The 26,139-nt window shown below is 43.5% G+C and overlaps 2 protein-coding genes across 3 annotated transcripts in view; one reads left to right on the forward strand and one right to left on the reverse strand.

Moving 5' to 3' along the window:
• Positions 1-12,088: 12,088 nt before the first annotated feature.
• rpe (ribulose-5-phosphate-3-epimerase) lies at positions 12,089-14,577 on the forward strand. 2 transcript variants are annotated; one of them, XM_071518373.1, is made up of 6 exons: positions 12,089-12,230; positions 12,669-12,748; positions 12,956-13,095; positions 13,298-13,432; positions 13,820-13,906; positions 14,052-14,577. In XM_071518373.1, exons 1-6 carry the CDS (start codon positions 12,109-12,111, stop codon positions 14,172-14,174), a joined length of 687 nt encoding a protein of 228 aa, XP_071374474.1. In that variant the 5' UTR covers positions 12,089-12,108; the 3' UTR covers positions 14,175-14,577. The 2 variants fall into 2 exon arrangements, with proteins under 2 accessions (XP_071374474.1, XP_071374475.1); XM_071518374.1 differs by lacking the exon at positions 13,820-13,906.
• A 6,110-nt stretch (positions 14,578-20,687) lies between these two features.
• igsf3 (immunoglobulin superfamily, member 3) overlaps positions 20,688-26,139 on the reverse strand; it is a 61,783-nt gene continuing 56,331 nt past the window's right edge. Inside the window, exons 8-9 of the mRNA XM_071518372.1 lie at positions 24,934-25,386; positions 20,688-24,572 (exon numbers count right to left, since the gene is read on the reverse strand). Of these exons, the coding sequence (XP_071374473.1) occupies positions 24,322-24,572; positions 24,934-25,386 (704 nt within the window). The 3' untranslated portion in view covers positions 20,688-24,321. The remainder of the gene's footprint in view (positions 24,573-24,933; positions 25,387-26,139) is intronic.

Consider the following 26,139-nt stretch of genomic DNA (forward strand, 5'->3'; position numbering starts at 1 on the left):
CCACAGCTAAAGGCTGCAACCCAAACTGGGCTCTCCATCCTGGCCTTACACTTGGTATATGGATCAGGCCTTGCTCTGCCGTAACTCTAGATGAGAAGTGGGGGTTAGGACAAACACAAGTTAAAGGGAGGAGGTGTGTGTAGGTGTGTGTGTCACCGCTCTGTGCCGCAGTATTAAATAGCTTTTCTTCACAGGGCTGTCACCTTGTAATCAATAATGCTAGAATAACATCTAAAACACAACAGCCATCAGTAACCTGTCACTCTCTCTCTCTATCTCCCTCTCTATCTCTCTCTCTCTCTCTCTCACACACACACACACACACACACACACACACACACAAACTCAAAACAGCCATCATTCATAACTGTCTAGTAAGCGCTCAGACAGCACACCTATGAACACACTGCAGCTCCAGGGCTTCCAGGCATCATCCATCACCTCGGCCCACCAGAGGGGGTCCATGGCTGGGACACACACAGGGAGAGAACCTGATCCACACCAGGCCGCAGACCGGACACACACACACTTACCTCTGGAGATGGAAGAACACAAACACACATAAAACATAGATAAGCAACAGGCAGACACAAGCGGTCCTTTGCATTGCTCTCTCTCTCTCTCTCTCTGCAACACTCTATTCTACCTCCCTCTCTGTCCTTATGCTGTATAATTAATTTCAGTCTTTAATCCGCATTCTTAATTAAATCCTCATACATTTTCCACCCATTCTCACCAGACTCTTGCCCTCCTCCTGCTTCTCCCGCTACGTGGATTATGTCTGCAGTATGATGTATAAATAGTGCTGAGTAGGTGGCCTCGTAATGGAAACACTGATATACAGATATCAAAGGCTCAACCCCCCTCTACTTTCAAATTCTACACACATTAATCATGACTTGTGCTTCACAGATGTGTGTGTGTGTGTGTGTGTGTGTGTCATGGAAGCGGGTGAGAACAAATGGCAGCACAGTTTACACTTTCTCACAGGGGCAGACTCACTAAAAGCTTCAGGTGGGCTTGATGCTGTGATTTAAATGAATGGCTCAATCTGCTCATGGATTTGTGCTTCCATGCAACACCGCTGCCCTGTTTTATTCACAAACTAAGTTGTAATATGTGAAGAAACGAGGATGTAACCCAGTACATAGGTAAAGGTGTTCATGACATACAGCCCTAAGTTACAGTATCAACTCTTCTCTTCCATTAGCATCAGTCATGAGACTCTTAGTGTACATTAGCGTACATTTGGTCCGTCTTCATTCCTCTCCCCCAATCCTATTCCCATGACCTGGTTCTTCTCAAATGGCACAGTGAAAGGCCTTATCTTACCGATAGCACAGCCTCTTTTACTACTAGTATTTTAAAAAATCTCATCTGTTTTAGTTCAATCTGGGGTGCAGTTAGACAGCGCTCTGGGTGTTGTTAAAGTGCCTGTCAGCCTCTGTCCCGTCCAGGTCAAAGCCAGGGTGAAGTGCACCAGTCAAGCACAGTCATGAGTGTTTTTAGCTCTGGGAGACGAGAGACCGGGCCTTTTCCTCTCCACCAGGACTTTTACAATACTGTATGGGTGAGTATGTGTGTCCTGTCTGTCTCTAATGTTCAGTAGAAAATGATTGTCAGGGGCATGATCTTGTATCTGAGTGTGTGTGTGTGTGTTTGGGGGATGGGGGTGAAGTCCCATGCGTTGGGATTGACAGGTGTGGTATCAGAGGTGAGATGAAGGAGTTGGCAGTTTGGGTTCAAGAACTGGTCGCTGCAGCCTTCGGGTTTTGGGTCTTTGGCATTACCTCATCTCTCTCACTAACTAGCCGTCCTGAGGAGTGTGTCATGATTCAGTCTACAAATAAAAAAAAGCCCTCCTAAATCTCACTGCTCTTGTTAAAGCTTCGCCCGGCTATTACATCATGTTATGTTTTGGGATTCTGTGGTTGATTTATATTCTGGAAGGATATGTGTCAAAGTTGTGCCAAGGAGTGACGATTGTGGCTATAAATGTCTTCACTGGAATGGTGTGGTGGTGAAAGCGGTGGTAGTGTGCCTCTCTGCTGGGACACAGTAGTGACGTCCACTGGCCCACACACCACTAATCTCCAAGGGGAGGCACAGCGCCGTTCTCAGATGTGCAGGCCTCACAGAAGATTTCACATACTGTACACTGTGAACTGCAATATTTGTAATGCAGCATGGTGGGATGAAGTCAAAATCTGACAGTATCTGAACAGCTGTTTTGGTATCTTCCATATTAAAACAAACTCAAGCTAAAACAATCATTCAATCATCATATCTGATTATATCATTATATCTGATTATATTATATCTCATTGTATCGCTGAGCTTGAACTCACTATGTAAGGACATAGCGTCCACCTTAACTTGCTAAATCATCTGGACATCATGTCTTCTGCCACCTCTGAGGTTTGAGGGAGAAAGAAAACCAGGATGAGTCCCACCCTTGCAAACCACATCTCCCCTGTCCTGATCTTGGCTATCACTGAACATATCAACAAATCCTTATGGAGGAATTAACACTATTTTATGGAGTGGAGGTGATACCGATTATAGGCTAAAGTTTACCTATGAATCACTCAGGGAACACGACTTTGAGCCAGATCTGGACAGAACTCTGAAAATATGTCCCTGATGGCAATGGGCTGGTGTTTTCTAACGTTTTCCAGCACGGAACATTGAGTTGTTGCCAAGACAATGACATGAATCTCTCCTTGTTTTTCTGGCATAGTTTGATGATGTTATTCAGTGTTTTCTCTCATCCTGTGTCTGGGAGACAAAAAGTGAAAGTGATACTCCCATAGGTCACTGCCATAGTCTTAACAGTTATCCTATTCTTTTATCCATTTCTATACATCCAGCCTTGCATGGCTTGTTGAGCATTATGTTCTGCCTTTGTGTAACACAAAGGGTTCGACATAAATCCACGACCACTGTAAAACACACCCAACCACACACACACACCTACACACACACACACACACACACACACACACACACACACACACACACACACACACACACACACACACACACACACACACACACACACACACACACACACACACGTGCATCCATCATTAGACCTTTAAATATGAATGCAACTTAGTGACAGCATGCAAGATACTGGAAGGGAAATGCTCAGCAGGTCACAGTGACTCACACTTTCTGCCCAATACAAGCAGAGACAACAGTGCAGAGGAACATAAAGTTTGTGCAAATTATAGATATGCTTTCAGATTCCGGATTTGGTGTGGTTGAACTTTCCCTCACCTCTAGAGACAGGGCAGGGACAGAGCAGTAAAAACAGTGAGCGGGCCAGGGGAAATTCCTGCCCAGGGATGTTTGAGTGTCTTAATACCACAGGAATGCAGAAGCAAAATTTACATGAACGTCATGACAACTCCAGCCATGGAACAAGACAAACCCACTTTGTGGTTGTTGTTGTTGTTATTGTTGTTGTCATTTTTCGATTAACCACAGACATATTGGCACATGTTGCTTGTTTTGAACTGTATCTCATGCAGTTAAAGTGTTACATGAACATTAATTAAATTTATAACTGTATGTTGTGGGTTTACATCGATTGCAGTAATCTAGTCTGGGAGGAACCATCACAGAATGTGTGTGGTCTCTCAACAAGACTTGTGTTATGTTGACATGCAAACAGCAAAAAGCTAAAACATGAATCACAGGGCCATCAGAAAATGATTTAGGGTATTTGTATGTGACCAATGATGCCTCTGTATTAGAATTTTCTATTCAGTACGATGCTTCTTGGGTGGGCAGACAAAATATATTAACAAAATTTGAAGGAACGCTTTACTCCCTCTGTTATGGAGACAGCGGAGAGTAATTTAATTTCAAACAAAGTAATACTTTATATTACAATATTGCTTTCTGTGGAGAGAAATATCTTATCGCCTAGGCCTATTACAGATTATATTAAATTTGGTTATATTATGTAAGTTTTGTTTGCAGCTCAGAATTTGAAACACTAGACTCTGGCGGACATATGGTTCTGCAAGTAACATTTGTTTAGTTGGAAAGCTAAATAACAGTAATGGCACAAGCCAATTTAGCAAAAAAACAAAACAAACCAAAACACAATATTACTTAGTCACGCCTTACAGTAATATGGTTACTGTAACTCATAATGAATTCCCCACAGAACTGGTTATTTTACTCAGGGGAAATCCACCCTAATGAACCAGTAAGCCTTCGTTCTGCAGTGCTGCACCTTACATAACCCAGTGAGGGAACACCCTAGTTTCAGCCAAAGAAGCATCAACAGAAAACAACTTTGATTTGTTGCATTTGTTGAACTGCTGGCTGGAAGAGTGTCTTCCAAAACAGGCTGTGTGTCTGTTTGTCTTGCAGATAGTTTCTGCATCAGTCAAAAAAGATTTGTCAAGGCTTGTGTGGATTTGTGGTTTATTCTGTGCTGTACAACACCCTATTGTGTCTCAGTTTCTGTGCATGGATTAGATCATGAAACCTCCTGGCAGAAGGCCGATTGATCCTTCCTCCTCGATTGTGATCCATATTTTATGTACTCTATTCTTCTCTCCCGGTGCCTGAGGATGTTTCCTGGCGTAGAGGATAAAACACGGGTCCCTTCCTCTATCGAGCACTTCCTCGAGGCGCCTGGAAACCAAACAGGACCTGGTTAAATGCTCTATTAAATCTCTAAATCTATTTAACTCTGTTTACTCTTATGCAGCTCTGTGGATAACACCATAACAACTCTAAAATCACTTTTGAAAGCGTTGCAATACCTGAGTATATACAGTAACCTCAATTACAGTGGCTTGTACATATAGTGGCCGAGCATTTCCACTCCCAGTTCTCTTAACTGATGAGCAAAGCAGTATAGCACAGTCCATTATTAGCTGCTATACGTGTTGGCTATCTGCCAGGCCCCTCTGGTAAGCCACTCAATGCGGTCAGCGCCAGCCAAAGCCTGAAGCGTTCCCATGCCAAACAAAAACACATCAGTAAAGTCAATATTGGCCTTTTATACTGCCAACCAGCGGGAGGAAAAGCAGTGTAAAAGAAGGGAAAATACCTCACAGGATATCTAAAGGCTGCATGAAAACACTCAAACAGTAGGAACGCCGCCATAATAAAACCTGGGTTTGTGAAGTGCTCTCTTAGGTCTGAGTGTCTCCAGGGGGCTGTAACCCATCACGCTCCTGCTCGCACTTCTGTCCATTCTCTCCCTGAGGTTAAGTGGACAGTGGGACAGCACTTCGTCAGGATGTGTGTGTGAAGGTCTTTGGAATGATCCATACAGGTCTTCTCTAATGGAACGAGCAATTTCCCCTGATAACAGTAGCCGCATGTTTCACCGACAAGACTCCCACCAGAGTCCCAAGGAGAGCGAACAGTAAATTACACTTCTTCAGCTGTGCAATCTGAAGTTAAAGGAAAATCGATGCTGTTACGATGCTAGATATAATCAATTTGTGATGTTCAATGCATTCCAGGAGTTATGTTGCGATAAGTGTTGTGATTTACCTTTTTCGTTGTATCCACTTTCCCTCAAGTTGCCTCGTCTACTTCTACTTCAGTTAGTGAAGTTCGACTTTCCCCCAGAGAATGTGTTCTGTGCTGTATGTGAGAGAGCGATAGCGATAGTTTGCTAAGTTTTTCCAACTGAGAAAAAGTGAGAGTGGAGAGAGAACAATGCCTTGGTGTGCTGTGCCCGATTGCTCAAAAGGCTGTTGAAGTATTAGAACCGCAAAGATGCAAGCTGTGGCTGTACTGCGTTATGGTCTGTTGAGGCTACTGTCAGAGAAATTCACTCCCTCTTCTGCGATGGATTTCTCCCTGTGTGATTGTTGAACGTCAATGCAGAATGGTGAGTCTAGACAGCAGCGCTTGCTCTTTGATTCTGAAGGACTGACACCAAAACCTGATGTTTACCATAGGTAGCTGAAAAGTTTATAAGAAAAATACACCACCCAACAACAAAATGGACCCAGAAATGCAAGCTACATTGTCCATAGCTGTGTTAAAGTGAGTGTTGTAAAATGAAATTTTGCTACCAATACATGTACATGTGCACTCACTCTCTCTCGCTCAGTCACTCAGCCACTCACTCACTCATTCACTCACTCACTCACTCATAACTTCGCCGCAGCCCAACAGATGGATAAGGTGTGTTATAACAGCGTTGGGGAGGTCTCGTTGCCTGTGTGAGAAGTTTAAGACAGAGGAGTTCAGTTCAACCTACAAACCAGACGCAGCTGCTGGTCCAACATGCAGTTCAGTTAAACTCTTACACTGACTGGAGGGCAGCAGATGTGGTCGAGGAGTGTTTATAGAGGCTTATGCTCTAGTGGCTGTTGACTAGACAGTCTTTGTATGCAGATGGAGGCCTTTCATCATGCTCATCGTAACAGTTTAATCTTCAGAATATCGTAAAAATGCGTGATATTGTTAGCATGTCCTGTGTGTGTCAGAGTGGATGTTTTCATTTGTCTTTTAAATTGAGGTGCGGTAAGATACATAATACATAATACATAACACATAATACTTAATACATCTCATAAAGTGTGCGTGGTGGTTTGGTGTGAGTGCTGGTCTGGGGAAGTTGGCAGTCCATTCACTGACTGCTCTCCTCCCTGGAGAGTCATACTGGTCAAATCCTGCCAGGAGACCATTTGACCTCCAAGACAGGAAGAGAGAATGTCATGGAGAGTTAGCTAAGTGTGTGTGTGTGTGTGTGTGTGTGTGTGCCTGTGTTTGAGTGCATGTGTTCCAATTTGTGTGTATGTGAGAGGAACTGTGAGCGACCGAGCAACTTGTCTTGCACTGTGCTGCAGTTGAAATCCCTAAATGGCCCTTCACTGAGGCCATGGATTGTGAAGAATTTGTTGATACTGTTAGACCCTAGTGCTCTCCACAGTGGGTCTAACAGCTGTTCGAAGCACCAGATGGGGCCGGGGATCCATACTCTCACTTGATCATGTGATAGTGATAATATTTCTCACTTCTTTTTACAACAACTTTATTATCTCCAAAGGCGATGAACACTCTCTGCCAAAGCATTTCCAGCATGTTCTTTTTTTCCACAGCTGAGTGATGCAGAGCAGCTGATATTTTAAGTGTTGTATTCTTAGTGCTACCAGCATGTAAGCCTCTACCCAGCAGGAGGCAAACGCTCATGCTTCACTGTTGGACCTGCAGACGGGTTCAGACCTGGCTGCTTTTTGAAGCGCACCGAAGGACGGACAAAGCTTTCCCATTCTCAGACTTCTTCATAGATTTGCTTCAGTGAGTCAACGCTTCATAGGGCTTTTTTTCTTATAAGCTTGTGCATGTGTGTGTGTGTGTTTGTGTGTGTATGCTTGTGCTAGTGTATGAAAACAAACAAGGAATTCACTATCAGGGAAATGATTTCAGCATGAAGATTAAGGTTGGTCGATAGGAATTCAACAACACAAGCCAGAACACAAGATGTAAACAACAGGATTATACCAGCTTGAAGAAAAAGGAATAAATACAGGCTTAGTGCTGGGCTTCAGCTCCTTCTTATAAATGGTTATGAATCTCTCAGCTGTGGTCTGAACTTTGAGTGGGGTTTTATGAGAACTGGATTTTCCCTTTTCATAAACCAACCCCTCTGTACTCTGGCAGCACATGTTGTGAGAGAAATATGAAAATTTTGCCCTACTGTGTTATTCAGCAGTTTCCTTTAATCACAGCCAGAATCTTATCTTAAATTATAAAGGTTAATTCAGATGGATTAACATTTTATGAAGTCAGAAGGTAAGCTTCGCTCACACAAACCCACTCGGTGCAGTTGGAAATTTGTGGGGATACAGCAGAGGTGGGTTAAAGCTATTAAAGCAGAATTACTCTCAGAATAAATCTGTATTTTCATTCTTTCATAACCTCATATGTGTCATTTTGATCACCAGTGCACTCCCCATTTCGGTCTTTTGAAATGACAGATTCCACTCCATAAAGCATTGAATTATGACCGGTGGAAGGGCCCATTTCTCCCTGGAGGGGGTTTTCACAGGCTATTACTTGCTGACCGGCACGGCCCTCTGAAGTGTGCCAGGGTCAGGTCAGTTTTAACTGCAGTACTGGTCATGTTCAAAGGAATACACAAACAGTCCATTACATGGTTCAGTCATACTTTAAGGTTATCTAATTGATTTACTCAAAGCAAATGATCCTGATGATACCGTGGCAGATATATTGGACCTAAGGCAAGATGATGTCGAACCACATAAATGTGTCCATGTTAACAGGGAAGATCAGATATAAGCTTATAAGTCACGAGATCTAAAATTGACATGTCCATGATTTCCTCTGATTTCCATCCCTTTGTCTCTCCTCCTTTACACGCAATGTCAGGCTGATTGGATCTCTACCTCTTCACCTCATAAAGTAGCTTTGCAGGATGTGTGGAGACAATCCTGCTGCACACGTACATAATCATACTCCTCACTCTTCACGGATATCCCGCAATCAAATTCTCACCCAGCAATTTTCATTTAAAGTTGTTTCCCTGCTGAGCATCCCTAATGAACGCACACGCAAACACACTCCCCATCAACACGCTGACAGGAAAACAAACCTGATTGGGACAATCAGTCTAATGGAGGGAGCTGACCCCCATCCCACCCTTCCCTTTGTGGACCCCGACCATGGTGACATAAAGCCCAGGAAGGGAGAGCCCGCTAGGACGCACGTCCCGCTCTCCTCCCGACCATCAGAAGAAACAGGTTTATCTCTGTCTGTTTGCTCAGGAGCCTAGAGTCAACTGCTGGCGGAAGTTAGGAGGAACATTTTGACCAAGATAATACAGAAAGAGTCTGGAGCCGCCCCAAGTTCTTAATAATCAACCGCCGCACGGGAAGCAGAATAAACAGCGTGGCACTGTCTCCGTTCCTGTTCCTGTCCTCTATAGCAGAGGTTAAGGGTCAGATAAACCTGACTTATCCAAGGCTGCAGCTCACATTCTGCTGAATGCAAAATGTACACATCTTGAGAAGCACTTAAAGCACATACAGGACTCCTTTCCTATATGGAATCAACACACCATTTCCCCTAGAGATAGGGAAGTTCACCATGGGAGGTTGTTTTTCAGCACAGTTTTCCATTTGGACTGAGGGTGCCATTGATTTACCAGCTAAGCAGAAATAATAGCCAGTAAATGATGCACTTCAAAAGAGCGCTAAACGAGTTCAAACATGTTTTTTGCATACTGCTGTTTAGCTGTTAATTAGCCACCCGTACAGGCTAAATCTAATCCTCCAGGAATATAACAGAACGTGCTGATGAAGCCATATGCCAACCAAGTGAAATAAGTACTGAAACCTTGTGGGAAAATACTAAGATGAAAAAAGAAATATTCATTAAAAACAAAAAAACATACTCTGACTGAAAAAAAATTAAACCCCATTAATTAGCAGTTTCACAATTTGAAACTCGTTGTTATAAAAATGTCAAAGTCTGATGCATATCAAAATCCCATGAACCCACACTGTAAGCCTTAATAATTTGGCGAGACTTGGGACTGGAATTGATTAATCTTCCACTTTTATCAGCACCAGGTCACAATTTTCTTGTTGTGCCGTTGAAAGGACATTTCTTACTTGTCTTCACAGATGAGTGAGATTCAGGAACGCGTGTAACGAGAAATCCTTCATTAACAAGCTCATTAGGACTGCACAGTGTGTTTCATAAGCCAACATGAAGCAGAATATGCACATTCACACACTCCTGGATCTTGATCTTCCAAGTCAATTCTGAGGGCCTCGCCATTAAGTCTGCGGCGGGACCCACCCGACTTCTGTCACTTCAACTTAAAGAAAGAGATGATGTTTTTATAGAGGCATAAGGCACAATCCATAATTCTAGGCTGGCAATTCAGTTGAAACACTTTTACCCCACTACTGGCTTTGTGTGTGTTTTGATTTATTCACAAAGATGTGTTTTCATTCTTAACTGATGTGCAGTTGATACAAAGACATATGACAGCTAAAATGTTTATGTGTAATTTAATGTAGTGTGATTATGTGTTTTATGTGCAATGTGACTGTGTGTTCACCCTGTCATGTTACTTCTTGAAAAAAGCTTGCTTTCATGTGCAAATCAAACTCTTCAAGAAACTATGTGAAAATACCCTAAAGATATTCTGAAGCGACTTTAAACGATGAAATGATGTCAGAGAACGTGTCAAAGATGAGTGAAAGAGAATGGCTGGAGAGCATCCTGTAAATGAGTGCAAATGATAGTAAAAAAACAAAAAAACAAACAAAAAAAACCTCACATTCCTGAGCTGTTCATCCTCAGCTAAACCAAAAAAGGTGTCTTTTATTGGGACATCCAGTAAACAGAAGCCTTGGGTTGACTGAAATGGTGAGCATGGTGTTACAGCTGTTTACAGTAAAGGTGAAGAATGTGTCTGAGTTGTCAGTCACAGAAACAGGAGTGACCCCTATTAAAGGGAAAACACTAACGGTGCAATGCATCAACCTCATCTCTGTGACCCCAGTAGAAATAACTCAGCCTATAACCACTCCTAGATTCTCATTTTGATGTTGTGTCGACTATTTGATTTAAAAACCTTACTGGCACGCACACATCTAGTGTAGGCCTACATTCCTTGGGGCACAATCTCATCAACCCTGAGCTGTAAGGAATCAGTGATACTTTCTAAAGAGAGGTAACATGGAGGACAAAGCAATGTGCAGACAGACCAATAAAACTCAGCCTCTCACCCTTGCAGTTTCTGTGGTAGTGGTCCATAAAATGACTGTCAAGGCCCCCATTCACTGTGATGACCACTTACTCTGCCTCAACCCCACACAAGAATCACACATCATCTTCCTCCCCGCCAAAACGCACCATGCCACCAATGTTTCCATCATTGCTGCAAGTTATGCAAGGCGCAGGCAAAGCTCGTAAATGTCAGTTTCTGTTTAGCTGCTCTTATTATATGAGACTGGGCCTGAGTGGGCAGAGCCACAGCACAGTGCCCGTTTAATTTTTAATGCCTCGTTTTTCAGCTTCTTATAATTCACAATAACTTAGGCACGCATCTAAAATCATTCAAACAATTTAAAAAGCCTGTGTGTTAGAGAAGTAGAACGTGCAAAACAACCTTTACAAAACAGAACCATGGTAATCCTGTAATAAAAATTCTAACTGTAAAAACTGTAAGTGCCTATAGGAATGTTATAGTGATGCCATATAGACTAGTATATAGGAGCTAAAAAAAAAATACCATAAAGTATGATTTTAAGGTGACGGCTCCCAGTGTTGATGCCCTCCAGAAACACATTTAGAGGTTAAGAGATAAGGAGTTTATTTACTCGCAGACAGTTTGAGCTGTGCGCCATCTAGTGTCATTCCTTGTGTGTAGCAGCAATAGTCTCTTATTTTGAAAGGCGGAAGTGTAAGGCCTCATAATTACAGTCAGCTAGAGATAGCTGCAATAAGACCAGAAATAAGGCGATTGGGCCTTCAAAATAAAAGCATAAAAGTTGACACTTCTGGAAAAAGAATAATAGAATATTAGGGTACAGTGTACAAAATAACAAAAAATCTTATCAAATATTGAGTTGAACCATTACAATAATTCTGAAATGAAACTCTAGTTATTAAATGGATGTTTTTTCGTGACATTTCCAGAGCGAAACCTATTAATAGACATGTATGCCATATACACACAAAAAATGAACAAAACAGATCTCAAAACCCAAACTCATAAACTACTGCATTATGAGTGATTATAAGTCCATTTAAATCTATTTCAGTGACGCAGTGTTCCTGGATTCAAGTAAGCCACGATTTGGAAATGCCCTGTGCTTTCCATTATGCAGTATGTTAATCTATGCTGTGGAAAAGACATTTTGGGAAAGAAAATAGAATTGGTATTTTAATTAGGTATAGATAACACTCCCCTTAAAACCATTCTGTATTTTCAATTTGGTATATGTGTGTCACTCAAACACGTTTAAACCCGTTCGTCAATTATGGTTTTATTTTGAAGGCTATCAGCGGAAGTTAGGGTTAGTATTTTATATTCTAGCTAGCTTGACGCTCGACAGACTGCATGCAGACAGCAGCAGCATGGCTTACAATGCGAAGATCGGCCCGTCCATCCTGAACAGCGACCTGTCCTGCCTGGGCAGCGAGTGTGTGCGGTTGATGGAGTGCGGGGCAGATTACCTGCACCTCGATGTTATGGATGGGTGAGTCTGTTACAACACACCACGAATAATTGTGTTGACTAGCAGTTAGATCAGCTAGCACGCTAACGAAGTTGCTAGCATGCTGACTGGGAACTTCAATGTGTGTCTGTGAGAGAGCTAAAGTTAGCTAACATCAACAAGCTAAGCTAGCTTGCCAGAAGTCAAACCGGGAGAGCCAATATTGATGTCACTGGGTTTATCCGGCTTAGTTATGTCAGTGTGGAGGATTTCAAAACCACTCAGGCTGCTAAACTTTATGCTGTCTTCCAGGGCTTAACAACAATCTTCTTCTTCCTGCCTGGCTGCTAGTTTTGACATTTCTGACAGCTTCCTCATCACACTTGTGCAAGACATTACTGTTGCTTTGCAATGCTAGCTCAGAGAATTTCATCACAACATAAGCTGCAAGTTAAATGGCTGATTTTCTTTCCTTTGAAGGCATTTTGTCCCCAACCTCACATTTGGCCATCCCATGGTAGACAGCCTAAGGAAGTCTCTAGGCCAAGATCCTTTCTTTGGTGAGAAGAAAACCAACCCCACACAAACTAGACTTCTTAAATCTCTGCAGTGCTGTTGACTCTGAATGAATGTGTTTCATTACCAGTGATGGATCCCTGCTCTTTCAATGCAAACTGTCAACACATTATCCTGTTTGGGTTGATTTGAAGTTCTTCAACTGTGCAGTGGAGTGCAGTAATTTGACACTGTGTTTGTTACCGGTGCAGACATGCACATGATGGTGTCCCGGCCGGAGCAGTGGGTGAAGCCCATGGCTGCAGCAGGAGCCAACCAGTACACATTCCACATAGAGGCCACCACCAACCCTGGGAACCTGATCAAGGAAATAAAAGAGAGCGGCATGAAGGTGAGGGGAAAAAACAAAGAATGCAAAGTAATGGAGGGCAGAGTTAGAGAGATGGGATATGACTAGAGGCCTAGAGGGTCAATGAGAAGGAGAGTGGTAGGATAATGAGACGAGAAGCTCTCACTTTGTAAATGTTACACAATCATGTCTCTGAATATTCTAGCTTATGTGTCTCCCCATACTAACACTGTGTGAGTTGTAGGTTGGCGTGGCCATAAAGCCTGGCACTACGGTTGAGGAGCTGGCACCGTGGGCGAACCAGATCGACATGGCCCTGGTCATGACTGTTGAGCCCGGCTTTGGAGGACAGAAGTTCATGGAGGACATGATGCCCAAGGTAAGGTCAATAGCATATGTATGTGAAAGCAGTCGATTTGTTTGGTTCACTTTATTCTCATAACTTCAGAATAGAGCTAACGGAAAGGGAATTCTGAGAATCTCACTAACACTTCATCTGTTTGAAAATTTGCCTGCCTGCAACTCACAAGGTCACTCAATTTATAAATTCCTCTTGTTGAGATCTGGATAATATATTTATTAGGATAGTGTTTATAATTGACAGACAGAGAGGCATCTAACACGCTGCATACAAAATGGCAAGAGATATACTCAGAAATTGAGTGACCCTGTGAGTTGCCTTTTGCAGTCCTGATAACAGAGCATTTTCACGTACAAACGGTGTTATTCGGGCCTTGAGTCTGAGTTTCATCCCTGTGTGACCCAGGTGAGCTGGCTGAGGAGCCAGTTCCCCTCGCTGGACATTGAAGTCGATGGAGGCGTCGGCCCTGACACCATTCACAAGTGTGCCGAGGTAATTCGGGGATTCAAACAGACACATCAGCCTGATCAAATAACCACCGAAAGTATTAATGTGATTGTGTAAGTCTCTCTTACAGTGTGTGTGTGTGTGTGTGTGTGTGTGTGTGTGTGTGTGTGTGCTCGTGTGCTCTCTCTAGGCGGGAGCCAACATGATCGTGTCGGGCAGCGCTGTGATAGGCAGCGACGACCCCCGCTCCGTCATCGCTCTCCTGCGCACCGTGGTGGCCGAGGCAATCCAGAAACGCTCGCTAGACCGCTGAGGTGTCCTCTCTGTGGAAGTCCCCGTGGTGACGCCCCGTACCTGCCTGTGTCAGCAACCAGCGGGACCGTTTCTGTGGATGTTTCTGTCCGGGTTAGGAGGGGAGTCGTCAGGGCAGGGGGCTTCTGCGGAGGCACGAGCTGGTGGCCAAAATCCAAATCACTGTGATGGAGTGAAGCGGGGCTCTGGCTCTACAGAACTGTCCACCTTCACCCTGCCCTGCCACGATCTACTTTCTGAACAGTTAACTCACCACGAGTCCCAGCCTGGGAACAGGTCCCATTCGAAGACTGGGGCCGAGGCTACGCTGATTTCATATCTGTAAACATTCCTGAATATTTTTTTGACTCATACTGTACGTTTTAATGGATGAATTAATTATGGAAATAAAATGTCCTAAGGAGCACTGTGTTCCATTCATCCATTCTTTTAATTGTTTTGTTGAAACACTACTGAGCATGGACATTGTAGCAATGTCCATGAGATTAGGATTTACACATTAAAAAGAAACAGCTAGAGTTTATAGAGTGGAGTCTTTGCACTTTGACCCCAACTACAACTGAAATGAAGAAATTGTTTGCAGACTTGTGAACATTTGGAGTTGAATTGTACTTATTCAGAACCTTATGTAGGGTTAGGATTCATTCCCTTTTTCTTAGTCACTAAATCTATATGAAAAAATAGTGTGAACTGTATCATTAACAAGCCAAAATTTTGTGTAAGATAAATGCACAGCAAATTGGTGAAGCTGATCTTTTCCTCTTAGGTTGGCAAATGGACAAAATCCTATTTGTGAATGGATGTGATGGTATTGTCCATTCCTTTTCTTTTGAGGTGAAATAATCCCTAAACAAGAACAAATCATGTTCTGTGTAATACCAAGTGTTTCAAAAGTAAGCATACAATTTGTAATAATGAAAATAAAGCTGTATAATTTTATTCCATTTTTCACTTATGAGTCTCAGTCACTTAATTGTCAGATTTCCAGCCATGCACTTAAGTGTATCTGGAAAAATGAAAAATATTCAATAATACAGTGAGTATGAATTTATATATAAATGTATACCTACTTTTGAAATAGGTTTTAGTATCATGACTTTTACCTCCATTTTCTTTTTTGAACACTAGATGGCGAATTTGGACAAAAAAAAAAATAGCTGACGGTTAAAGGGGATTCCTGCTTAATGTAAGAATTCATGTCACTCCTATGTCCATTGGTTGTTTTTTCCTAAATTTTTAAGCATAATGAAGTTCATGGCCGGAACTGCTCCATTAATAGTGAACAGGTATTGATCACAGATTGACTGCTAGAGTCTTTCTCCTAATAATTTGGGTTTTGTTTGTGACAAAACAGCACTGTTGACAAGGCAATAAATTATTGACTCTTAAATATTAGCAGCACTGACAGTATCCTGTCTGCCTGTCTATAGTATATATCTATATGCATATGTGCAGATGTACAATGATATTTCCCTTTTTTTCTCTCAGGTGTGGATCGAAAACATGAGACTTTAAATCAATAGATTCATAAACTTGTGTAGTTTTACGAGTGAATCATGTGCAACAGCGGGCTTAAGTGAGATGTCATTGACTATTTAGGTGAAGTAGTAAGAAATGCAGGCTGATGGGGGAGTTTGTTTTTCATTAATCCATATGTAATATGGATTGAAAGTATTGCAGTCGTATCAAGGCGGGTTCCAAGTTTGTCGAACCAGGCTGGGATGTGGAGCCCTTCCCCTAGGACAACCAGAGAGAGTGAAGACATCTCTCATCTCTCTGTCTGCTGAAAGAATCCCCCGCTGTCAATGAGAATCACCCATGACATACTTCAAGCTGCAAGCAGCTCGCCCTCAATAATGCAACGCATGTCTGGGAGGCAATTCACAGACCGTTGAAATATTGATGTCAGAAATCTGTATTTTCATTTCAACGTCAAATATAATGGCAGATAATCTCATGATGAGCCCAATTCTACATTCACCAGAAAGGATTCATCGCTCATGGATCGTTGTATCTGTGTTCAGAGTTGTCCATATACTGTAGACTGGAGTATGCGCATGTGATAGGATAGTTTGTATCTGTATATGATGTGCAGTTGCACAGTGTGAGGAAATCTCCTGTGACTGATCTCTCTCCTAATAGAGGCTGACAGGCATTTTGTATACCCGTGTCACCGCTGCCTCTCAAAGACAGGGGCACAATTCCTAGTGAGAGGGAGTAGCGCGCACCTACACACAATCCACACTCCTTAAAGCATGCAGCGGTCTCATTACCGTTTAATTGACAATAGCTGTTCCTCTCCAGATTATCTTACATCATTTTCACACCAGTAGTAGACGTTGTTCATGATGATAATACAAATTCAGAGAAAACGCTAGCAGCAGCAGTGGTGATGGTGAAACTAGTAGTCTCCATTGGTTGATCAACTGCTGACTAGCACACTTCCCTCCCCAAGCCAAACACACTTAAACACCTCAATTTCTGCACATGCTGTGCCCCAACTCATAAATCAAAGTTACTCATCAGCAAGTTACGACTCTGGCACCATGGCAACCACATCCAGAGGTACTGCCATTTGATGTGAAAAGCGGTGATAGATGGCACAGAGACACACATAGTGGAACGGTTGGAGAGCTGTCAGCACTTGGCCTTTCCTCTTCATTATAACTCCCAATCATATGTTTCACAGCATGTCAGTACATGAGAAAACCTTACCTAAACACACACACACACATAGAGAGAGGGAAAGAGAGCAGATAATTACAAGCCCAGTAATGATCCTTCCACTTGGTGTAACGAGTCAGACAGCCATCATGTGGAGTTTTTGATCTTCAGAGGGCTGCAGTGAGGGTATGTCTGAGTCCCTGGCAGCGGTGTGTGAAGACTTTGACAGAGCAGCGCAGGATGCACAGCCGCACAACCCATACGGCCGGAGCACAGAGCAGCAGGCCCCTCCAAAGCCCTCCTTCCGGGGCCGCAGGGGCCACTCGTGCTACTGGGGGCAGCTGCGCCTGGTTTGAGTGGGTGTAAAAACCACATTTGGAATTTGCACTCTGGGGTTTCGAGTTCCCTTGTTCAGATGTTCTACTCGTTACCCATATTCATGATCATGAGAGATGAATCATTGGACGAGAAACCCTTGTATATTACGTGTTGTCAAATATTCAACAGACTCATCCAAAGCTACTGTTTGATGTAGCTGTTCGTCCCTGGGGAACGTGATTTTTACACATTGCCTCCCTTTTTCTCTTCTCATCTGATTTTGCCTGGCACCTTTCGCTGCCTTTTATTTTGTCCTGTCTATTCCCTGCTGGATTCTCTTTGCCTCGTCCATGCCTCTCCCTTCCCTCTCTCTGGGTTCATTATGAGGTAGAGTTATGTCTTTCCGCTCCTCTCACCATCTTCAGCACTAAAAGCACATTACCAAACTCGCAATGCATGCTCCTGCTCATTCATAATTACCCAGTGTCCCACAGGAGAACAAGAAGCACATCACTGATTAGCTCGCTGTTGTTACCGCCTTTACTTATGCATAAAGGCCTCATCTGATTGAGTGTGCATAGTCTTATTAACAATTAAAAAACAACTTGCTTAGAATAACATTACAAAAGATCTCTTTGCCCTGCGGCAAGGTGGGCTACTGTACGTATCATGAGTAACAGAGCTTCTGATTCACAGGGGAGTGGCACAGTGTCATAGGGTAACTGTTTGCCTCAGTTGTCTCTTAGTTCCCCTTAACGGTATTGTTGTGTAAAAAGCCTAAAGGCACTCCACTGCAGTGGTTTGATTATGAGCTTGTCATTTCTTACTGAGTGTAATTATTCATATGCTAGTATTGGAGCTCTTACAGCAGCAACTCTGAGCGGCAGGCTTGGGAAGGATCAAGGAAATGATGGTCATTCCTTCATGCTGGATGAACATGTCAGAGCTGAGTCTTTCAAAAGTACCTTGGCACCAATTGTTTGTCCAATTTTCTCCCATTTAAAGAAGCCAAGAAGAGAAACTGTTTCTTGTAAACCCAGGCTTGTATGGTGTAAATTTCTACATGCGTCAACCTAGCCCCAGGGTCACCTTTAGCAGCTGTAATTAAAGTGGAAACAAAATGTCCTTGTCTTGGCTAAACCTTCCTGAAGAATGATCAGTTTTCAGGCTCATTCCTCCTCTCAGGTATTAAACACTTCACAATGTTCGTTTAGCTCTCAAAAACAAAACAAAAAACAACAAAAACAATGACTGAACACTAAATCCCCCCAGGTGAGGGCTTTAGAGAATGCAGATATTGAGTGGAGAGCACAACGGTAGAGTCCCAGGGGAATGGGGGGGGGGGGGGGGTGTTGCCTTAGTAGCATCTTAGCATCAGTTTTAACCCGTCTTAGGCAGAGCCAGTGGAAGCACACACAGGATTTTAGTGTTTATCAATTATGGATGACATGGGAATGTTCCAGCTATGTGTGCGTGTCAGTGTGTGAGTGTGTAAATTTGTGTGTTTTGTAATCCATAATGAATGAGATGGGAGCATCAGTGTTTTTGTTGTTGAGCTGTCAGTAGGTGTGTGTGTGGGTGTTTTGTGCTGCATGTGACGAGTCACGTCACATGCGCTCTGCAGTGAATGGTGTGAATTGCATGGACTTTGTATGTTAATCGAACTCAAACATTTCTCCAATGATCCGGTCCTAACCGATAGGCCCTTAATACCACTATTAATCTCTGTTTTTCTGGCAGAGTTTACACTGAGAGCACCACACTGGAAATCATTGACTACTGCAGATGATTGAATAGCAAATTCCAGTGACATTTTCAGCAGTACATTTGCTTTCATTCTTTCCCTCTTCTTAAACCAGTGTGCTAAGACAGACATGACTGTTGCAGTTAGTGTATTAAAAGGATTTCTCCCTCTTCTCATCGACTCATGCTTACATCACCAGGTGAGTCATACCACACAAAGAGATGTGAGTGCAACAAGCCGGGCAGAGGCCTCAACAGGCCAATAAGAGTCTACAAGCTGTTGTTCTTTAGCAGTGTCTCCACTCATGTCTTCACCTGCAAAAACAGAACAACCTCTCCGTCCTTCTTATACAGTGTGGGTGATGAGCATTATATTCTCTGGTGCTAAATCAATAGACACGTTTTTATATGGCAGCAGTGTAGCCTGTTGGATATTCACACTTGTATGCTGTTGATCTCTGTACCCATCATTATGGATTTTTTTCTGGTTGCAGCCTCCAGGCCTGGTTACGATGCCCTCCCAGCTCTCTGCAGTGGAAGCAGGGGAGAGATGTCCTGTCTTTTCTGTTGTATTCTCCTCAGCTCCTCCTCTCTCACCGGTAATAAATCATCATCTATTCGCCCGACTGCTGCCCTGGCGCTCTGGATCGTTAAGTACTGTCTGCCCATGTGTGCCCTCTGGTGTCTGCATCCTCTAGGAGGACTATGGATTTGTGAGTGTTGCTTACTTTTATGCAAAGCAGCTCTTTCCATATAGGGTGCGTGCTTGAGAAAATGGAGAGAGCGGGAGCGGGAATCAGAGAGAAAGTGGGACAGAGAGAGATAGTGCTCAAGGGGGGGAGCACTCAATGTTTCTGCATGCTGTGAAGTTGTGATGGAGCTGGCTGACAATAACATCAACAATATCAGTGCGCCTGCTATCAGTGGTAGCAGCATCAACAGAACTATCAGTGTGGTGGCTCTGTCAGTAGTGACAGATATTAGATTGTTTGGTTAAGAGTCGGCCAGAAGCTCAGCAGGGGAATCTATGTGCATCACAGAACCCTGGAAATGATCCACTAACCCCACATGCATCATTGTGACACACCAGAATATGATTTTTCCTGCAGTAAATGCTATTTTCCCTCTGTGTCACCTTGAGTTATGGAGAGGGTGTCTTGGCCCCATTGGTTATGGCGGTTGCATGCGTGCAAATGTGACTTAATGTTCATGGGAGAAGGAGTCTGTAAAGTTCATGAATGGTGTGTACTACTAGAGTCTGTGTCTGCTGCATGTGTGTGTGTATGTTTGAGAGAGAGAGAGAGAGAGAGAGAGAGAGGGAGAGAGAGAGAGAGGGAGAAAGAGAGAGTAAGTTCATGTGCATCTGGATGAGTTATGAAGGGTGAGATGTGATTTGCCGAGGCCGTCAAAAAGAGGCTGGTTAGCCTAGAGGAGGCCCTCTGAGCATCATTTATCCCTCTGACATGTTGCCCCACTCCTGTCTCTCGCTCACATACACACACACACACACACACTGACCCAATTGGACATGCCAAGTAAATAGAACCTCACTTTGCTGAGGGGCTCAGAGGTCAACATTTCATGCCGACTCCACAGTGCCCTGGAGCATGAGTATTAACCTTGAGTGAATGGTTGAAGCAACAAAAGCTAGGTGGGTGGGCAGCTGCTATCAGCATCTTGGTACATCATGGTTGTTGTAGTAACACTGGATTGTAGGTCATCTACAAGCACTGAAAAATGCAAATGGCTGTTAGGGAAACACAGGGCTTTTGCACTGAATGTATTTTATTGCAATAAACTGACAATAGCAAAGTGCCTTTTTGATGGTCACAACTGTAACTATTTGATATCATAAAATAAAAAATAAGCAAAACATGGTCATACAACAAAAGAACACAAGATTTAAAAAAAAAAAAAAAAAGAACGCTATGGCCTTCCTTTTTATTTCAGTGCACTATTTCTCATAGATTAAAAAATGAAGATAAAAATACATCACTGGAAAAAAAAAGCAGCACTGGCTGAACTGAACACATCACCACAAAGTATTTTACAGCTAAATCTGGAGCCAGCACACAGCCACTGCATGCAGCCCTCATAACGCAGCTACAACACTGTCAGAACGTCTGGAGGATGCTTGGGAGGCAGCTAGGGATGGTATTATTATTACTACAAAAAACACCATTCAGAGTTCAGAGTACAACTGTACAGCTCCAATGACGGCGGCGGCACTGCAACATCACACACCAAGGCCACGCCCTCCACTTCCTGGATCAAAGTCTAGAAAGGAAAATTGAGTTGAATTTTGAATTAATTTTCTCTTTTTTCCCGTTCAGGATTATAGCAGAACAATGAGAGGTCATTGTTGTCATGGGAGTCACACATTGGAGGTATGGCAGCTGTTTGGTGGGGTGATTTACCCAATTTGCATTACTGGGAAGGTTCGCGATTTATAAAAGGCAATCATATCGACCAACAAGCAAGCTCACAGGGTTTTGTGCCTTTGAAAAACTGACACCAGCCTCCTATTAGCATTTATTAGTAATGCAAGTGGAACTAAATAGGGTGTGAAACCATTACTCTCAAATCATACACAAGTCCTTTCAAACAGCTCTATTACTTATCCTTGCAATTAAGTACTGCCTGGTTTGCTTGCAGCTTTGATGTAATGTTTTCATAAAGCATTGATTTGCACCAGCAATGCAACAAATAGTAACAGGAGGCTAAAGCCAATTTCTCCAAAACAAAAACTCTGGTGTGAACACACTTTGGATATTTTCACACCAGAGTTGGAGGCTTGATTAATGATCAGTAGGATTGACTTCTAAACAGTGAACCTTCCCTTTCAAGACACTGACCAGGTTGGTAGTAACTGCACATGCATCACATTCTCATACCTAACTTCCTTGTCTATAATAACACCAACTGTACTCCCCCTGGAATAGTTGAAACGGATTGGTCAGCTTATGAACATGAAAAACAATGCAGAAAGTGGAAAGGTTGGATGTTGCACTGTACCAGTGTCAAGTATATGTACTTTTGACTTGTTGACTTAAAACCGTTTAATATATGAAGTGCTGCATAAAATCAAAGCAATAAAAAACAAAAATGAGCCATATCATACACCATCGACAAAGCCCATTCTTGAAATAGACTACTTTATACTTTACAGGTCGAAAGCACATCTGAAATCGGCAGTCAGATATTGAATGTGAGGAGGAACTCGGCTCTGTGTCAACTGTTTGCTCAGGAAGTGGGGGGCTCGGGCACTGCTCTGTCACACAAACACAACGCTCAGGAGTTCAAAGGTTACAAAACATCAAGATGCCTCCTGCAATATTGTCATGCAATATACATGTCGACACGATTGAGACAAGAATGTCCAGGGTTTTCATGTTCAGTCTGGCAGTGAAAGGGTTAGGTAAGGTAGAGGGATTTCACACCTCTCCTGGCTGCTGCATTCCAGGGAATGTGACACAGATTTTCAACCCTTCTGCCGTGTGTCAGGGGAGCTGAGGAGACCGCCCTCAGCCAGAATCCATGATTGGGAGACGTTGTAACAGTTCAGTTTCAGCTGTCTATGCATTCTATGGAGATCAAACATCCTAGCTAGGTGTTACAGTACATTTCAATAAATAAACGCGACTCAAGCAAAAAGATCCATTTTTGTCTGTTCATCTATTGTACATGTGAAGCTGCAATAATTTTCAATATAGGAATAGATATACAGTGTTTTGACACTGACCAAACCTGACAATCTGGTATGAAATGCTACAGACTGCAATGCGCAGGACAAATCTAGCATTTCTACATCTACCACATTGCCAACACACAGGCTATTGACATAATCTGCTTGGTGCAGTTGCCTGGCAACACAAGCAGCACAGTTCTTAGATAATTTCAAAGCAAAAGGAAAATATTAAAAAGCTATGCAAAGTAGTATAAAATAAATAAAAAATATTTCAAATAAAAGACAAAAGTCAAACATTTGCCCTCCCCAAATTTTTTCTTACATTATGCAGGTAACAGTTTTTGGGTGTTGGTTTAGTAAATGATCCATAGTATATAAGCCATATCTACACACACTAGTAATCTTCAGTGTGCCTTAAGAACTCAATAGTTTTTGTTTTCGAGATTTTGATGCTAATCTTTTAAAGACAGGATGAAGTGGTCATATTAGAGAACTTGTGCAAGAATTTAATTTCAGTCAATAACCCCCACTGTGTTATTAAGTAGAACAACTCAACTGATTTAACGTGAGCGTAAAAATCGCCCTTATGCCTACAAGGTCCATAATCCCACAGCAGGAGGTAGGCAGCCATATTTACAGACTGCCTCGGAACCAATCGGCTTTCCCCCTGTCTTTAAACTTCAAACATTAGTTGCAGAGGACAGCATGGAATAAGGAGGTCTTGGCACTGAAAAAATCCCTTATGTCAAAGTATATCCTCGGCAGGAGAGAGCTGTTCATTTATTCTCCACCATTCCCTCCCTCCCTCCCTCCCCCTTTTTCTCTCGCTGTCTCTTTTTGGAGAGGAGCAGAGCAGAAGAGGAGAGCGGAGCAGTCTCACTGAGGCCTAGTGTCTGGCAGTGTTTAAGTAGCGCACCAGGGCCTGTCTCTGTCTGCCAAGGCAAATTCATTGTAGAGGCAGGTGGGCCAACACACACATACACACATCCTCACATAGGACACAGACTTAGTTTGTGTGTCCTTGTCTTTGTCTCTACGCAGGCTGGCAACCCAGTCAATAGCTACGGAGTCAGTGGGCGCAGAGCATCACTATGGTAACCAACACAGTGGGCAGGGCTGTGGCTGCTCTTGGATCAGTGCAGAGACTTTTTTTGGCACCCACATCAGCTCCAGAGTCCATCATAGAGTCCTTTCTCTTAAATGCTCTTCCCGGATTGGCCACTTTAACAAACTCATATGCACGTTTTTTTGAAAAATAGACGACCATTCAGAGTAATGAAAATCAAACTGCAGCTATGAGATTAAGTTTCACAGAGAGAAAACAAAAATGAGAGGCTCCACGTTGCTCTCTCACCTCTCTTTCTCACTCAAACACACGAGATTACCTGCGGACACACCACACACACATTCCACCCCACCCTTTGGCCAAGCCAAAACACAACACACATACACACAAACGCATTCACACACACACACACACACACACACACACACACACACACACACACACTCACAAGTACTCTCACACACGCGCACGCACACACAAGCTGTTGTTAACATAAAACAGGCAGCCACCAGGGTTGGAATTATCTAAACTGATCAATTGATTGATTGACAAATTCAACACAGCAGTGATAAGACAGGTAAGGTCTGAGGGTGGAGTCCAGATCCCCTCCCTGGCATGGTGTTGGTCGGGTCCGCGGTGTGGGCGGGGCAGAGGGGGGGGGGCCCTCTCTTAGTCCACAGAGCCAGGGTGCAGGCTGAGTGCAGGTGGGTCCAGGCAGGTGGGCGAGTAGCTGAGGTGCGGCTCTTTAATCCACAGGAGGGGGGCGCCGTTCTTGCCCTCCTGGCTCTTGCTGTTGCTGCGGCTCTTGTAGCGCACCAGTAGCACGGCGATGAGGAGGATGCCGAAGATGGGAAAGGGGTAGAAGAAGACAAAGTAGAAGAGGGAGTCGTTGGAGCACACCACCGACTGCAGGGTGGAGACTGTTGACAGAAAAGAAACATGGAATGAAAGTGTTCCGCTGATACAAAGACAACATTTATACAGCACATTCCTTTACAGACTCTTGTTTAATGTTTCATCTGCCCCTTGCTCACAGCACTATAACAATTTTCTGTTTCTCTTTAAACTCAGAGAATACAGCCCTAGCTCAAAGATTTAACTATCAGTCACTTCCAAAGAAGCAGCAGTGGCAGTTAATTATCTCCTATGCTGTCTGCATTATGTTTAATTCGACGGTATGATATTGGATGAAAGCGCCTGGTATTTTTTAGCTTTGCAAAAACGTTCATTTTCACCTACATTTAGAGAAGCTCAAAGCCTTTAGGTTTAAAGAGGATTTACCTTGCTGCATCACATTGACGATGGTGAACCCAGAGTTGTTGGTGGCCAGGCGGTACCATGCGTTGCGAGGGTTGAGCAGCCACTCCTCTACATGGCAGTAGTAGCGGCCTGCGTCTGACGGCCGCGCTCCTTGAATGGTCAGGCTGTACTGGTCAGAGGTCGTCCTCTCGAACTGCAGACGGGAGTTCGGCCCCGCTTCCTCCGTGGGGCTGCAGTTTCCGTTTCCGAACACGGCGTCGTGCCCGATGGAGAACACGCAGTCCCGCTCTCGCTCTTCCTCGCCCGGCTCCTCCTCCTCCTCGTCATCCTCGACTTCGGAGCGCTCCACGTACCAGGAGACGGAGAAGCGGGAGTCTCGGGACGACTGGGAAGGAATGCTACAGCCCAACCGGATTGAACTAGACTCGGCCACTGTCACGTTTGACTCCGTCTCCTCCACCTGTAGTCTCACCTCTGTAGGAGAGAGAGAGAGAGAGAGAGAGAGAGAGAGAGAAACAGACGGGGGGGCAGAAAAAGAGGCATTGTAGATATGTGTTGAAATCAATTTCCTGGAGCAGAACAATAGAGTTCATGTTCAAACTTCACTCAGACAAAATAACACTAACTGCAGCTCTTCAAAAACCTTTGAACATCAAACACAATACCACAGAAACAATAAAGGGTTCTGCTAATAGGGACAAAACTTCAAGCTCCTAAATGTCCAAACCAAATAAATCCATCAGGGCAGTGTTGCCCGCAGCCATCGCTGCTCTTTCAGCTTCCCAGCAGGATTCGGTGCCACCCGAGGGCTACTCTGTCTGTCTGCATGGGTTTGCTACAACCCTTCAGGGGTGGTACAATGACCCACTTCCACTTCAGCAAAAAAAAAAAAGAGAGGTAAAGACTTGGCTTGTTCAGGCTCCTCTAACACACAGAGTTTGGAACGCTCTCCTTGTTAAAGCAAAAAGAGGAGTAGAAGGGAGAGGGGGAGAGCAGACAGAAGGCGAGCGTTGGCACACATCTCCTCTCATCTTTCCTCCTGACAATCACATTTCTGGATGACTTCCTAGGTGAATGCATTCTTTAGTACCTTAATGAATATCCACCTAACTCCCCCCACCATCCACCGCCATATCGCTGGGGAAATCAGATCTGGAGTTTGCCGCAGATGTTTATATATATTATTAAAAATATACACTTATATGGTTATAAATATATATATATATA

The sequence above is a fragment of the Centroberyx affinis genome, unplaced genomic scaffold (assembly GCF_046629955.1).
Source record: "Centroberyx affinis isolate AG114_WGS23_722 - 3 ecotype Tasmania unplaced genomic scaffold, CSIRO-AGI_Caff_v1 ptg000576l_1, whole genome shotgun sequence".
Lineage (NCBI taxonomy): Eukaryota > Metazoa > Chordata > Actinopteri > Beryciformes > Berycidae > Centroberyx > Centroberyx affinis.